The 13,797-nt window shown below is 33.3% G+C and overlaps 2 protein-coding genes and 1 long non-coding RNA gene across 4 annotated transcripts; 1 reads left to right on the top strand and 2 right to left on the bottom strand.

Moving 5' to 3' along the window:
- Window positions 1-173: 173 nt before the first annotated feature.
- LOC8282587 (1,4-dihydroxy-2-naphthoyl-CoA synthase, peroxisomal) lies at window positions 174-2,802 on the bottom strand. The gene is made up of 9 exons (XM_002525316.4): window positions 2,542-2,802; window positions 2,300-2,422; window positions 2,032-2,133; window positions 1,731-1,769; window positions 1,431-1,529; window positions 1,158-1,205; window positions 891-986; window positions 654-776; window positions 174-553 (listed from the first exon to the last, which is right to left on the bottom strand). Exons 1-9 carry the CDS (start codon window positions 2,800-2,802, stop codon window positions 437-439), a joined length of 1,008 nt encoding a protein of 335 aa, XP_002525362.1. The 3' UTR covers window positions 174-436.
- Window positions 2,803-3,069: 267 nt separating this feature from the next.
- LOC112535770 lies at window positions 3,070-7,222 on the top strand. Of its 2 annotated transcripts, none has more exons than XR_007216645.1 (3): window positions 3,070-3,201; window positions 5,540-6,458; window positions 6,535-7,222. It is a non-coding gene; the product is annotated as an uncharacterized LOC112535770 (long non-coding RNA). The 2 variants fall into 2 exon arrangements; XR_003079850.2 differs by having other exon boundaries at window positions 5,516-6,458.
- On the bottom strand, window positions 3,927-8,559 carry LOC8282586 (polygalacturonase At1g48100). Its single transcript, XM_002525315.4, has 7 exons — window positions 7,951-8,559; window positions 6,916-7,047; window positions 6,467-6,694; window positions 6,337-6,381; window positions 6,039-6,246; window positions 5,158-5,348; window positions 3,927-4,621 (listed from the first exon to the last, which is right to left on the bottom strand). Exons 1-7 carry the CDS (start codon window positions 8,311-8,313, stop codon window positions 4,229-4,231), a joined length of 1,560 nt encoding a protein of 519 aa, XP_002525361.1. The 5' UTR covers window positions 8,314-8,559; the 3' UTR covers window positions 3,927-4,228.
- Between the last annotated feature and the right edge of the window lie 5,238 nt (window positions 8,560-13,797).

Genomic DNA, 13,797 nt, shown 5'->3' with positions numbered 1-13,797 from the left:
TTAAAAACTAAAATGTTTAAATATTTTAATTGATATTCTCATTTATGAAAATGAGAGATCTTGAATTCGAGTCTTTTCATCACCATATTAATGGATCATAAAAGTAAGGAAATATAATATTCGCAATGTGATACATGAAAATTAATCCGCTCATGGGTTAAAACATGAAAAGCTAAAGATAACTCCAACTAAGACATTATTATTTCCATAATAACTACATAAAAATAGAATGCTCATCTATTTCATAAGTAACAATTTAGTGCGGGCAAGAATGACAAAGACTCTTGATTCCATGTTTTATTGTTGAAAGGGAAGATGATGGACGCCAAAAGGGCATATATGAACAATACAACAAAGGGAAAGAACATCAGAATTTACTTCAAATTCACATTCAGCAAGCAATGATGAAATATACACGACAGTGATTGTAGGCATCTCAAGGTCGTCGCGGAAATCTTGAGAAATCTGGACGTCTATGTTGCATATATGCTGTCTTCCCCTCATTGCCTTCCTCAGTACCATAGAATATAAGTGTGGTATTCCCAGCAAGTTCCTGCAAGAGAAAATATTGTTTATATGTGCAGTTATAAGAGAAAGAAAAAAAGGATGAGACAATAAGAATGCGATTCGTATGGCAATTGGTTTGGAGGAACCTGGAGTCCAGCATGCCCATCATCAACTGCATTAAGAGCTGACTTAAGTACACGAATTGCAGTTGGGCTATTCCTTAGTATTTGTCGACACCATTTAACTGTTTCGTGCTCCAAAGTTTCTAGCTGTTGAAACATATTCACGACAAACATTGAGAGTTAGCATTGCCAGGGCGCTTGGGGCAAAACAGGTGTACTACTTGCTGTTGAACCTTAAGAGGGAAGAAGAGGTGAACTCACTGGTACAACTGTGTTTACAAGGCCCATTTTCTCTGCTTCAGACGCTGTATAGAACCTTGCTAGAAACCACATCTCCCTTGCCTTTTTCGGTCCAACCTTTTTAACCAGAATCCATGTTCCAGCATTACATGGAATAGAAAATATCAAACGGAATCTGCTCAAATCACCTATTTATACAGCATATATGTTTACCAGACAAGGACACACTAGCAGTAGAATAGGAGAAAGTTCCCAGCAAAATCGCAAAAGAAGTGATTAGTCACTTACCAAACGGGACATAATGGAACTCCCATAACCAGCATCAAAGCTTCCGACCTGTCATATTATGGAAATAAAAAGAAGACAAGTTATGTCAATAGGAACAGCAATTAGTCCCTGAAGAGGAAGAATAAAACAGACACTAAAATAACACCGAACTAAACAGGTAGAGTGACCAGAAAAGAATAATATTGGTGAAACTTGGATGCTTAATTTGCTCTAGCAGGAAAAGTTGTAACAAGTATAAGATAACAAGATAAAAGAAGGATGTAAGAGAGATACCTTTGGACCAGTTTGGCCAAATATAGCATTATCTGCTGCAATTGTGAGATCACAGACCATGTGCAACACATGACCCCCTCCAACAGCATAACCTGCAACCTGATTTGTACAGAATTATATAAAGTACTGAAAATAAATAAATAAAACTGTGATTATCTCAAGGAATTGCATTTCTGGTTAAGGAACTGTGAATAGTGATAAGTAAGGATGTGGCATAAGATCAAACAGTCTCACAATAATATTTCCAGAAAATCTCAAGCACTCAAGAGACTATTAATGTGCAGGGTAACAAGTACATACCATAGCTATTATTGGCTTGGGAAGACGCCGAATCTGTACCTGCAAGATTAGTCAACTAATCGAGTTACCACAATAACTGGACAATGATTGCAGGTGCAAAACAACATAACTAAGATAACCTCTTAATACACGGCATTGAGGCTTTAGGATGAGATGAAAGAGGCATTTTAGGAAAAGAAATTTATTGAAGAACATGAAAATATAGCCTTTTGTAGTGAAGCTCATATCTAACAGGGCAAGCAATACCCATTACAAGTACAGACTAAACTCAAGTTCAGAACATGGAGAGTAAAACTAGTGCCTGCAAGTCCAAAACATTGAGACGGCCCATATCATTAGGATCAGCATAACCATCCGCGGTTCTTAATGATTGATCCCCGCCACTGCAAAAAGCCTTAGTTCCCTGCAGCAAAATTTATTTCATAATAACCGATCAAACACAAGTCTCCACAGAAATTAACATCAAGAAATCCTATAAATACGCATAAAATTTAACTGGCATTGGAACTGAAATAAGAAAGAAGTTGAGTAAGCATATTGTGATTAGAAAACAAGCAAAAAGAAATTACCTTTCCAGTTAGAATGATAACCCCAATAGAACTGTCATCCCTAGCATCATTAAATGCACGAATCATCTCTTTAACTGTTTGTGGCCTGAATGCATTTCTTCTCTCAGGCCTATTAATAGTAATCTACAACAATAACATAAAACAAGAGAAATCAAACTTCTTTATACAAAGTCCACTTCCTTTTATACGAAACTAAGCATAATGGATAATACCCTTCAAGCATTAACACAGAAATGGCAAACCTTTGCAATCCCTTCACCAACTGCTTTCTCATAAATAATGTCAGTGAATTCTTTCCCATATTCATCACAAGCATTTTTCCAAATGACTTGTTCATTAGAAACTTCTCCGTGGATTCTATGATAGGAATTGTCTATTGATGAAGTGTTGGATAAATCAATTGGGCTATGATTTGAAGATGGAGCAACCGGGTTTAGATGGTTAGTAACAGTAGCAAGTCTCCTTCCTAACGCGTCCATTTCATTCACTGAGAGTCTTGCCATTGAAATGTGGAAGTGTTGACTATTGTATTAGTCGTTTAGAGGTGTTTTTAATTGTTGGTTTGCCTTTGAATTCCAAAAAGTAGCTTTCTTTATTGAGCTTGCCTTTTGAGCAGTGACGTTGAAATTGGATTAGATAAGATAAGGCAGAGAAGAGAATGAAAAAGGCCAAAAAGAAAAAGAAAAGAGAAGACGGCACCGTTTCAGGAAAGAAATAGTAACCGAAAACGGCACCAAGTGGCTCCGTTTGACTGGACTGCACAGTTAAAAGAACGAAGGGAAGAAGAGAAAAATCGTTTATGCTAATAAAGATCTCTGCTTTTGGGAAAAATGCAGTTAAAGGCGTATGCTTGTCGGCAGGAATTGATTGGTGAAGAGAAAGGAAGAAATTATCGTTCTCTTGTAAGTTAGTTTTTGCAGTATATTTCATGATTGTTGATTAATTGATATCTGTTTATTTTCTGATGTTTGAATTGTTAGCTTCAAGTTTAATTTGACGAAAATCTGGGGGTTTGAATTCTTTGTAGTTCAGATTAGTTGAGTTTATGCTTGTTAGATCAACAGCTCTTAAAAGTGGCTGCACTTATTTTAGAGAATAATCCAGTTTTGTCAGTTGCAAAGCATTTTGTGCAGTTGGAGTTTATAGAAGGCATTCTCTTGAAGATATGAACTTCTTTTCTCTTATTTAGTCTTTGGCTTCTTTTCTCTTATTTAGTCTTTAACAAAATGGAAAAAATGAATTATGTGAGTGAAATTTGGATTAAGCTTATGTACCTGATTGATTTTTGCCATTTGAGTAACTTTTTATGCAATTCCAGTGAGTCTTTCTTATATTTCCTTCCCGTTACTGCCATTCTTTAATTAGTGGCAAAACTGGTCTTATCCTGGTTAAAGAGGGATGTGATGGTCAGCTTGAAATTAGTTGAATTTGGCATGGATAGAAAAACGAGGTGTCTGATATGCATTGATGGATGCACTTAGTCGGAGAGTTATCTGAATTTGTTAGCTTGGTTAACTTTCTTGATTACGCAGGAGATTCATCGACCCTTGCAGTGATTGCTAAGAAAATATACTTGCTTTGTTAATTATGGATGGTTCATGAAGTTTGCTCCAATCATACACGTCAGTTGGTATTTGCGAACATTGATAGATATTCATTGAATCATTATTTATTGCACATCCACAAATCAAGAACTTAGTATACTCTCTCACAATTAAACAAATTGCAAACAACACTACCTTATACTATACTATTGAACTCTTGCTGATAATACTGCCTGTATACTCCCACGCAATGGAATCTAATATGTAATCACGCTGAAGAACAATCACTATATAAATCCTTTACCTAATAAGCTAATGGTGTAATAGGGGTTGGAAAATCATGCCAACCACACAAGTCAATACACCGTAGTAATCTGTGGGAAGCTCAGCATACATCATGATCGGACTGAGGTCTATTGCTTGATGGCTTACCAATCTGTAGACAGTCAATGGGAGGGGTAGTAGGAGTGTTCAACTCTCCAAAAGTTTGCCAACAGAAAGGATCATACATGTGATATTGTGCTTGCACTGGTTTTAGCTCTATTGTAGTTAGGCTTACATCTATACATGGTAGGGCGTCACTGCAGGCAAAGTGTACAGGTTTTACTGTGTACGTCCCTCTAATCTTTTCATAGTTGATACCTGATAGAGACACAGCTGTTGTTTGGTTTTTGCATGTGCTTTTATCACAGTAGAATTGGTCAATCACTATAGGAAGTTGAACCTCAGAAACTTGAATGTTGGAGAATAGTACCCCTTGTACAGAGCCTGATCCACCCTGCAATGTGTTTGGAAAAATATATGAAAAGTGCTACTAGATACTTGGTTAAGTTAGAATGCTATGGTAACGTTTACTAAAGCTATAACATTTTATGTTTAAATTTGTTTGTCTAGCACTAATTTTGAAGTATAAACTTGGAGACGTTACATTTAGGAGCAATGTAAAATATTATTTTGAGCTATTGAAAAGCTTGGACTTTGTTCAAAGTCTTAATTGGTATATTCATCCATTTTCAAGTCTTAATTGTTCAAAGACTCTCAAAAATTTTGATTTTCTTCTTTTAAACTTCGTCAGATTCCAAACTCGTGAAGAAAAGAGTGCTTGGAGAATGTTGAACTTACATGAAATGAAATATTAATGTTAGAAACCTTTTTTGTTGACTTTACAACTCAAATTTTTAATTTGTTAAATGATATGTTATTCTTGGTCAGTCTCATGACTCTCGTGATTGGTTTTGGAGGTGTTTTGGTTAGTGAAAGTCAATTTGGCTAGACAGGTAGTGGATAAAATTGGATCATAGATGGTATGCATACCTGCCACGTCTTAATTCTGACACCTGTCATTGTGTTGTGCATAACAACATCTCGAACAGTGATGTTGGAAACACAAGCTTTTGTATTATCCCGTCCCAGACTACCGATGCTAATTCCATGTCCTGGCCCACAGTTCACATTGTGTATGTATACATTTGTGCATCCAGTTTGTATGGAAACACAGTCGTCTCCTGCATAAATTATGGCATTGGTATATTTCAGCATGAATGTGAAATTTATATATCATTCAACAATTGATCTAATATATGATCTTCTAATACTAATGCAGTCATTTCTAGTTTATGGGGCTTATTCTAGTATGACTTGACATGTTAACATGTTCTACGTGTGTGGCTAGCTATATTATGCTAAAACTTGTCAGGCCCAAAACATGAAGAGGACAACAATTGGAGAGGGGTTGGCAGCAAAGGAAACTTGATAAGTGCAACACAAGATGTGCACTTGTGGTCTTTAGGGTCTAACCTAATCCCAATGGCGACATAGGGTATGACACATGTCATGTTTCTGATGGCTATAGTATTTTAAAAGTCAGAGATTGTTGGCTGCTACGTGTCAAATAACTAGTGGTTATTAAAGGTTGAGGAAACAGTTCACTGGAAGGATAAGGTTGTGCCTTGTTTTATCAGAATCCTATCCCAGGTATCTAAAAAGTATGTGACCTTTTCTGTCTGTAACTGTAACAGTGGCGTTAAAATTCACCAGTTTTTCTAGTAGTGTTTAGCTTGTGAACCTTTCTTTTATTCTGAAACTCTGTAGGTCTTACTCTTATTTGTCAGGATTGAAGCTTGATGTGTGGCCTATATTGGTTAATTGAGCATGGTATTATAATTTTATTTATCTTTGAGTAAAAATGTAATTACCGCAAGCAAGATTACTGCTGTGAATTAGCACATCTTTGGAGTTCTGTAGATGGATTCCATCTGTATTAGGACTGTCACCAGGTGATGAGATGGTTATATCATGTATCACAACTCCAATGCAGTTGTCGAACTTGAGGTGGCATTGGGGACTGTTTTGAATTGTAATGCCCGTGACTGTTGCATTGAAACTTCCATAAAATCTTAGTGCCTGTGAAAAGAGGAAAAAATCAATCATGTTATGTGGATGAATGGCTGTGAGCTGTAATAGAAATATTCAATGTTGATCAGTGGTCCTTACTGTGGGCTTGATGCTTGGCATCTTCTTACCGAGTTCACTTCTTACCTGCCACACAATTTGGAAAAGAAGCATGATCAGATGTGGATAATAAAGGTTGTCTTGTAGTTGAAGTACAAAGGAAGGTAATTACCGGCATCGGTGGATGTTGTTGTACTGTGTTGTTTAGTGGAATAATTAATTTTGTTTCATCATCTTCAGGATCATCCAGTGGATAATCTTCCCACCATACTGAGCCACTCCCATCAATGGTGCCTGTTCCCTGAATTGTAATTCCTTTTAGCTTTGTGAATTCGATCCACCATAGAAGACCTTTAGCCCAGACGTAGGAGTTTGTTGGAGCAATAATCTTGCCATTCAGCTGAGAAAATCTTAACTCATCAGCCTACTTCATTTCCAGTATTTGCAATTTTCTTCAGTATAGAATATCTGTTGCTTGGACTATTCATTTTTTTTCCATAAAACATCACTCGAATGCAAGGAAATATAAGTAGTCAAGCCGGACAATTTAGCGTCCGATATTGAGCAACTTAAATTGGAATGCATCTGCTTATTAGTTTATGGGAATGTTTGTCACTTTACCTGAAATACAATGTTTGCTTGACAGTATGGACCAGAGAAAGAAACAGGTCCCACAAGGAATATATATTCTGCTGGAACGAGCATTGTTGATGCCTCCACCTTACAAGCAGCTGCCCATGCGGCTTGAAATGCCTGTTATGCACCATAACACACCATTCTTTACTGGGTAACATTAACTATCTACAAAGAATTACTGTTAGTGTTGGTTTTTTCCAAACTGTACACAATTATTGTTGTGGCCGTAGACCAAACTGTCTTAACTATATATATATATATATATGGCGTGGAGCCCACCTTCCTTAGGTTAGTTTTGTGTTTCTGTTGTCTTTTTGTTTGTATCCTTTTACTTGTTAGCTTTCTTTTGTTGTTTTCACGTGTAAGTTTTCATAACCTGGGGGAAATCAAATTGGTTTATAAAAATACTATACTAAGTTCTACATGTATATACTAATTTTTTTTTTTTCTTTCAGGTTCACGAGATCTAAAAAAAGTGTTTTTATGGCCATTTTACTCTTTTGCTGCGAGCATGATGCAGTTTTGAGTTAATGGCCAATGTAAAAGCTATAATTTATGGATGGAAATGTGCTTGAAAATGACATTGATTGCATCATCTGTGAATTGCATGAATTTGCAGTAGAAAAAAAAAATCATGTTTCAGAGGAATATGAAAAAAAAAAAGAAAAATTATGTTTGCATGTGAAATGAGACAGTATGTGAAGGCAACATGTCATAACGAAAGAATTAATTCTTTTTCCAATGGCCTTTGCCCAGCTAGGAGTGTGTTTGAATGGAGCTTTTCTTGCCATTTTCTAGTAGATAAAACGTGAAAACTAATTTGGAGTCTTGAAAAAAAATGCAGTTTGGTTAACATGCAACGAACTTAACTGAACTTGCAATTGCATCAATTCGAATTTGTGGCAATGAGAGACATACAAGCTAAGGGAAGCACATTGATGTTTCATGCAATAACTCTTTTCTTACCGAAAGCACTTAAAAGCATCTAACGTTATGTATGTATGGTAATCAGAGGTTAACCTTTGTATCATCGGTCTTTCCATCTCCCTTGGCGCCAAAATTAAGGACGTTGAAGGTTGCAGAACCTTTGATTGGTGAGCTTGATGACGGTGGTGCATCGTCTTTAGGTGGCGTGGGAGCAGGAGGCAATAGAGGAGCTTTATGAGATGGAGGTTTTGGTTTTGATCCTTTATTATGTTGGTGGTGGTTGCTGCTGCTGCCATGGCTTTTCCCTTTCCTCTTATTATACAGAGAAGCCGAGGTACCCCTGCCATGCCTCCAGTGCCTTCCTCTTCTAGCAATGCAAGTCTCAAAACTTGATGACCAGACTAGAAAAGCAATGAAGAACATGAATGTAAGGCTTCTAAGACTAACACCAGTCATGTTTTTAGTGTATGTTTTTGGCCGAGTAGAGAGAGAGAGAGAGAGAGAGAGAGAGAGGGAATAGTGTGTGTTTGAGCTACAAGAAAGATTCTTGAGTCTGCCAAAAAAATAAATGAAACTTGAGTTTATATAGAGAGAGCAGTCCAAAGCTTATGAAAATATTGCATATAAAAAATAAAATAAAATAAAAAACAAAAAGATTGATTGTTATGAATGTTTTTGATAATGCTATAGGCATTAATGTTCATTCTCCATTCTTTTCTTTGGGGCTCTCTATTTAATTATCTTCTTATCCTCTCTGTGAATTTTGGTTGGGACTAAATTATCTTCAGCAATATATGCCTGCCTTTATGCCACATGTCAATATATTGTTACATGTGACTACCCAATATTTCTTTTCGTACAAAAATGTTATAGACCTATGATCAATCTATGCAGCCAAGGATTTACATAAAAAGGAATTCATGATTACCCTTATTTATTTATTTATTTATTTTCAGTTTAGTGATGTTTTTTAACTATGAAATGGATTTTGAAAATGGTCTCATTTTACTACTAAATTAAGACACATTCATTTTGCTTTTACTCGAAAACTATAGTATTTCAAGCTTAATTCATAGATTTATTTGACAATTATTGAAAATACAAAATTTTAGGTACACAAGGCTGCCTGCTATATTGGCATTTATTAATTTCTTGTCCACGTGTACCTGTCTTCTCTAAAATGGGTATTTATTTTATAATATGTTATGAATTAAATACAATTAGATGAAAGATTTTCAATTTTTGATGTGAAAAAATTATTTAAAAAAAAAAAGAAAAAGAAAAAGAGAGAGACAAAAAGGCACACGTGAGTGGGTCTACAAGGTGTCAAGAAGAGGCACTGATTATAACAGCTCTTTTATGATCACATGCAACATTCACGGGCTTGAGTTTTGTTCTTTGTCCTTTGTTCTTGTTGAGTTTTTGAGTTTTCTTGACCACTGAAGCCATGGCTACCAACAAACCTTTCATTGCCAGTTAGTTTCTTCATGATATGATACTGATACTGATACAGATGCTTCCCTCTTCCCCTTTTCTTTTCTATCAGTAATGCTTCTTCCCCTTTCCCCATTCATCCATAGGCACAGATATTAAAAGAGTTTAAAAAGTCACTGTAATAGCCTGCCTTGAAACAGAATCCCTATATATGGCCTCAGCTCAACTTGCCCTTTCTTTCTTTTCTTTTTCTTCTTAAGACTGTCAGAACTTACATTAATATTTGAATGTAAATCATTAGAACATTTTTTAAAGAAAAGAAAAACTTAGATCAAATCTTTGATTTGTGTGAATAAAAGAAAACCAAAAGTGCAAATGATTGAATAGATATATAACTCCAAATTGCAAATATAGTGTATACTACTTGACAGTGGCTATAAGAAGGAAAACTCCATGCGCCCCTGGTTTTCCTTTGGTTGGAGAATATTGACACTGTTCCTGAAATAATAGAGTTCTGCAAGAATCCATGTTTCCGACCAACCACAATTTCGTACGTAAAACAGCTGGAGGAAAAAAAATAAAAATAATTATAATCATAAATTTTGTTACACTTTAAGTCACATGTGTAATCTAGGTTATTTTTCTTCTTTTCCTTTTAAGATATCGCATTGAGACCCATAAAATAAAAGTTGGAAGTTAAAATACAGACTACTCGACTAAAATCACGAGTTCGAATTTATAAAATCATATTTATTGAAATAATAGTTAAAGATCACGAGATTAAATTCTTAAAATCGTATCTATTGGAAGAATTTTATCCTTTTATCATCTATAGCGACTCGATCAGAATAAGAATACAATTGATGAAAAATTCAAAAAGAAAAAAAAAAAAGAAGAAAAAGTTGAGGGATGCGAGTGTTTGATGTGGAAAACGTTCTTTTGTTCCTCGAAGGTCAGATTCTGATAGCTACTGGGAGCTGTTCTAATTCTCTTGTCTGCAACAATTTTGCATTAATAATTACTTATGGAAGAGCTAATCTTGAATATGGCGAAAAGCTGCATGTCTCCTGCAAAAACTGTAACTGCATTTCAAATAATGGATCTACAGATTTGCTATCATTTCATGGGTGCCTGCAGAAGGTTACTGCTGAGAACAGGAAAAAGAAAATATCATTTCATATTTGTATTTTTCATTAATTTTAGTATGTATCACACTTTCTCTTTCTGATTTATGCATTTATAGGGTCTATTCGAAGAAGAACTACAAGAGTATAACCGAATAATGAATAGTCTAAATTATTATCATATATTAAAAAATAATAATATAAATAGTTATCAAATATAATCATAAAATTTTAATTTTAGCTAGTTCCAATCAATTAATTTTAATTTAATTATTTTATAAATAAAAAATTTAACATATGGTAAAAATAATTTTTAAAAAAAATATACCATGTTATTCTTTTGTTAATAAAATAATTAAATTATTAAAATAAAATAAATTAAAATATTTAACTCTTTTCAATTATCGGTCAAGCGGTCCGGTAGGTGGTCCTTTTCATCAATTTGGATTTGCAAAACCGATTTCATGTCAAACTTAGAATAAATTTTTGAATCATAAAGTTTTTTCAACAAATCTCTTTTGTTAGGTAAAAAGTAAAATGACCAACACGACCATATTTGTAACAGACAGAAGAACTTTTCTTTTTATTATTTTTATTTTAAAAAATATTTTTAAATGAAGAAGATTTTTAAGCATGAACAGAAATAACTGCCTGCCAACAAGTTCCATTTTCTATTTAACATAGAATACTGTTTCTCTTTTTTTATTGCTTTCTTTTCTTTTCATTTATTTTGCTTTGTAGTTTGTGATGGTTATTTTCTGTTAGGTTTACTGAGAGCTACAGAATTTCTGGTAGTTTTCTGTTGGTGCCACGTAGCTGTCTTTTATGTCTGTCACCCAAAAAAAGAAAAAAACAAATGCTGGGAACCTCATTTTCATAACCCTGCAAGTCCATCTGTGTCTCTTTTGACTATTTTAATCTCTTGGGTCTGGTCCCTTTCTCCTCTTCAACGTTTCTCAACCACACAAATCTTCTTTCCTTCTCCTCACTGCACTTTCTCCATGTCCTCTTTTTCTCTTCTTTTTTTATTTACACAGGAGCAATCGGAGGCAGCAGTAATTTGGATTGATATATGTTTTTAACCCTGGAAGATGCCTATGGCAAGCATATGCCAATTCTTCATGATCATTAATCTCTATATTATTTACATAATTTATTCTTTCTGACAAGACCCTTTAAATTAAATGTACAAATAATTTTATATTCCTAGTCTTGCTGGTATGTGTTTTGTCACTACAAGCTGGCTGTACTCTTTCTTGATTCTTTTTTTTTTTTTTAATTTAATCTTGGTTAATTACAAGTTGTTCTTTTATGTATGGTATGTACAGATGTCACACACCCCATTCCTTAACATATACAGAATTTATTTTTGAAGAAAAAGAAAAAGAAATTTGTTTCAAATGAATCCTGCTGTTGCTAGCTTATCGTTTAACATAATAAAATTGAAATTGTTAGTTAGAAAATTAATTTTTCTTTTTTTTTTTTCTGGTGTCTGTCTGTACTTAGTGAATAGAACACACACAAGTAGAAAATATAAAATATAAAATATAAAATTGAATTAACAATATGAGAGTTACCTGCCATGTAAGTCAGAATATATATATATATATATATATATATACAGTCTGCACCATATAATATAATAATAAAGATTTAGAATCCTTTTGTTGGTGTCTCCTGTACCTGAGGACATAAAAGCCACAAATTGATGTTATTATATTGGTATTCTTGTATACATGTATAAACTTATATAAAAATGAATAAGGGTTAAATTCCAATATAAAATTTATATAAGAAAATAAAAGAAAGATAGGAAGGAATAGCTTTATTGGGTTAGTGACAACCAAATATGTGTATGATTTAGACTTTTTTCTGGAAAAGATAAAAAGGGCTGTGAGTAGGACCTTCTTTTAGCCGTCTTTTTGTGTATTTATGCTCGTGAACTTTGAGTCCTCTTCCTGTGATCCTTCTTTGCTTTCGTATCATTAGCTTCTCTTCCTCCATTATTATTCTCACCCACTGATTGCGCCACCATTTCTCCCATCCAACCTTCCACTTTCAATCTTCAAACTGTCTATAATCTTGGCTTTCCTGTCTATGCACAGATAATTATTAGGTTTTATATCATAATTTTTTTGATAGATTCAATTTATCACGTCATGTGTAAATAAAAATAATTATATAATTATATGTGACATTATTTATTAAGTGTTACATTTGTATTGATTGATTTTTATAAATGGTTAATAATACTAAATAAATTAACTAGTGCAAATGCATCACATATCAATATTTAATTCAACTCATCTACGAATGATATAATAAACTAAATCTATTTAAAAAAAATTAATTTGAGACCATTAGAAAGCGATTTAGTTGATCTCATTTATAAAGCTAATAAAAATATTAAATTTAAGTTTCTTTTATTCATCATCAAACAATATTTCTAAAATTTATCATTTGTATAATAAGATATAAAAAGATAGTAATCAGAAGTCTCGAGTTTGAGTTTTCTATTTTGCACTAGGTGGTTTTTACTTTTATAGCGAGTGTAAAATGATAATTATTCTCTGTTATGCAGTCTATGGGTCATTTACCCTCCAATAAATAAATAAAAAATATATGAATATCATAGTAGCAAAATTTTGATGAGCTTATGTATAAGTTATAATATAATAAATACTTATCGTGTAGGGCACCATTTTTGTATGTACAAGTATAATATTTGTTGGATTTGCTTGCTATGTACGATGTCTCTCTCCAATAGTAATATATATATATATATATATATATATATATATATATATATATATATATATATATATAGATCTTCTTGACGTTTATTAATAAGTAAAAAAAAATGTACTAGCTATTTAATATTTTTCTTCTTTTTTAGTAATCCCAATTCCTTTCACATGTAGAGACAATTGATTTGGGTCGATTAAGTACTTTCAGAGACTCTTTTAAATAGTTAGCTAAATAACTGTGCTCTGTCAGAACTAAGCTTCTAATTAGATTCCAAGTTACATAGTTAATTGTTATTGCTAACAAAGCAACAAACACAAGAAAAGCAACAGGTTTTACAATTGGCAAGTAACTTAATTATGTTTTATCAATTTTAATAACATCATATTCCAATTATTGTTGTTAATATTAACGCAACCAACAAACATAAAGGAGTTTGTTGGGTACTTTTAATAAGAGAAAACTAAAAAGGAAAGGAAAACAAAAAGGGAATAAATTTACGGAAATTCTATTCATATAATAAATTTATGCTACTTTTAAAGTTTTTGAGATATGTTTTATTATTTATAAGGGTCGTATTAGACACGTTCTAAATTAATTAGACTACCTTTAGATATTAGATAAAAAAAATTAAATG

This window comes from Ricinus communis, chromosome 7 (assembly GCF_019578655.1).
Source record: "Ricinus communis isolate WT05 ecotype wild-type chromosome 7, ASM1957865v1, whole genome shotgun sequence".
In the NCBI taxonomy this organism is placed as follows: domain Eukaryota; kingdom Viridiplantae; phylum Streptophyta; class Magnoliopsida; order Malpighiales; family Euphorbiaceae; genus Ricinus; species Ricinus communis.
Note: the sequence above shows the minus strand (reverse complement) of the source record. Positions and strands in the feature narration are given on the sequence as shown.

What these genes read in the sequence shown, in the direction of transcription:
- LOC8282586 (XM_002525315.4), bottom strand. Translation starts at nt 8,313, where the DNA reads ATGACTGGTGTTAGTCTTAGAAGCCTTACATTCATGTTCTTCATTGCT. An exon ending in TGCCAAGCATCAAGCCCACA is followed by an intron (nt 6,247 to 6,336) that starts GTAAGGACCACT and finishes CTCTTTTCACAG; the next exon opens with GCACTAAGATTTTATGGAAG. An exon ending in CAGCAGTAATCTTGCTTGCG is followed by an intron (nt 5,349 to 6,038) that starts GTAATTACATTT and finishes TAATTTATGCAG; the next exon opens with GAGACGACTGTGTTTCCATA.
- LOC8282587 (XM_002525316.4), bottom strand. Translation starts at nt 2,802, where the DNA reads ATGGCAAGACTCTCAGTGAATGAAATGGACGCGTTAGGAAGGAGACTT. An exon ending in GTTCCATTATGTCCCGTTTG is followed by an intron (nt 987 to 1,157) that starts GTAAGTGACTAA and finishes CTGGTTAAAAAG; the next exon opens with GTTGGACCGAAAAAGGCAAG. An exon ending in TTGTAAACACAGTTGTACCA is followed by an intron (nt 777 to 890) that starts GTGAGTTCACCT and finishes ATGTTTCAACAG; the next exon opens with CTAGAAACTTTGGAGCACGA.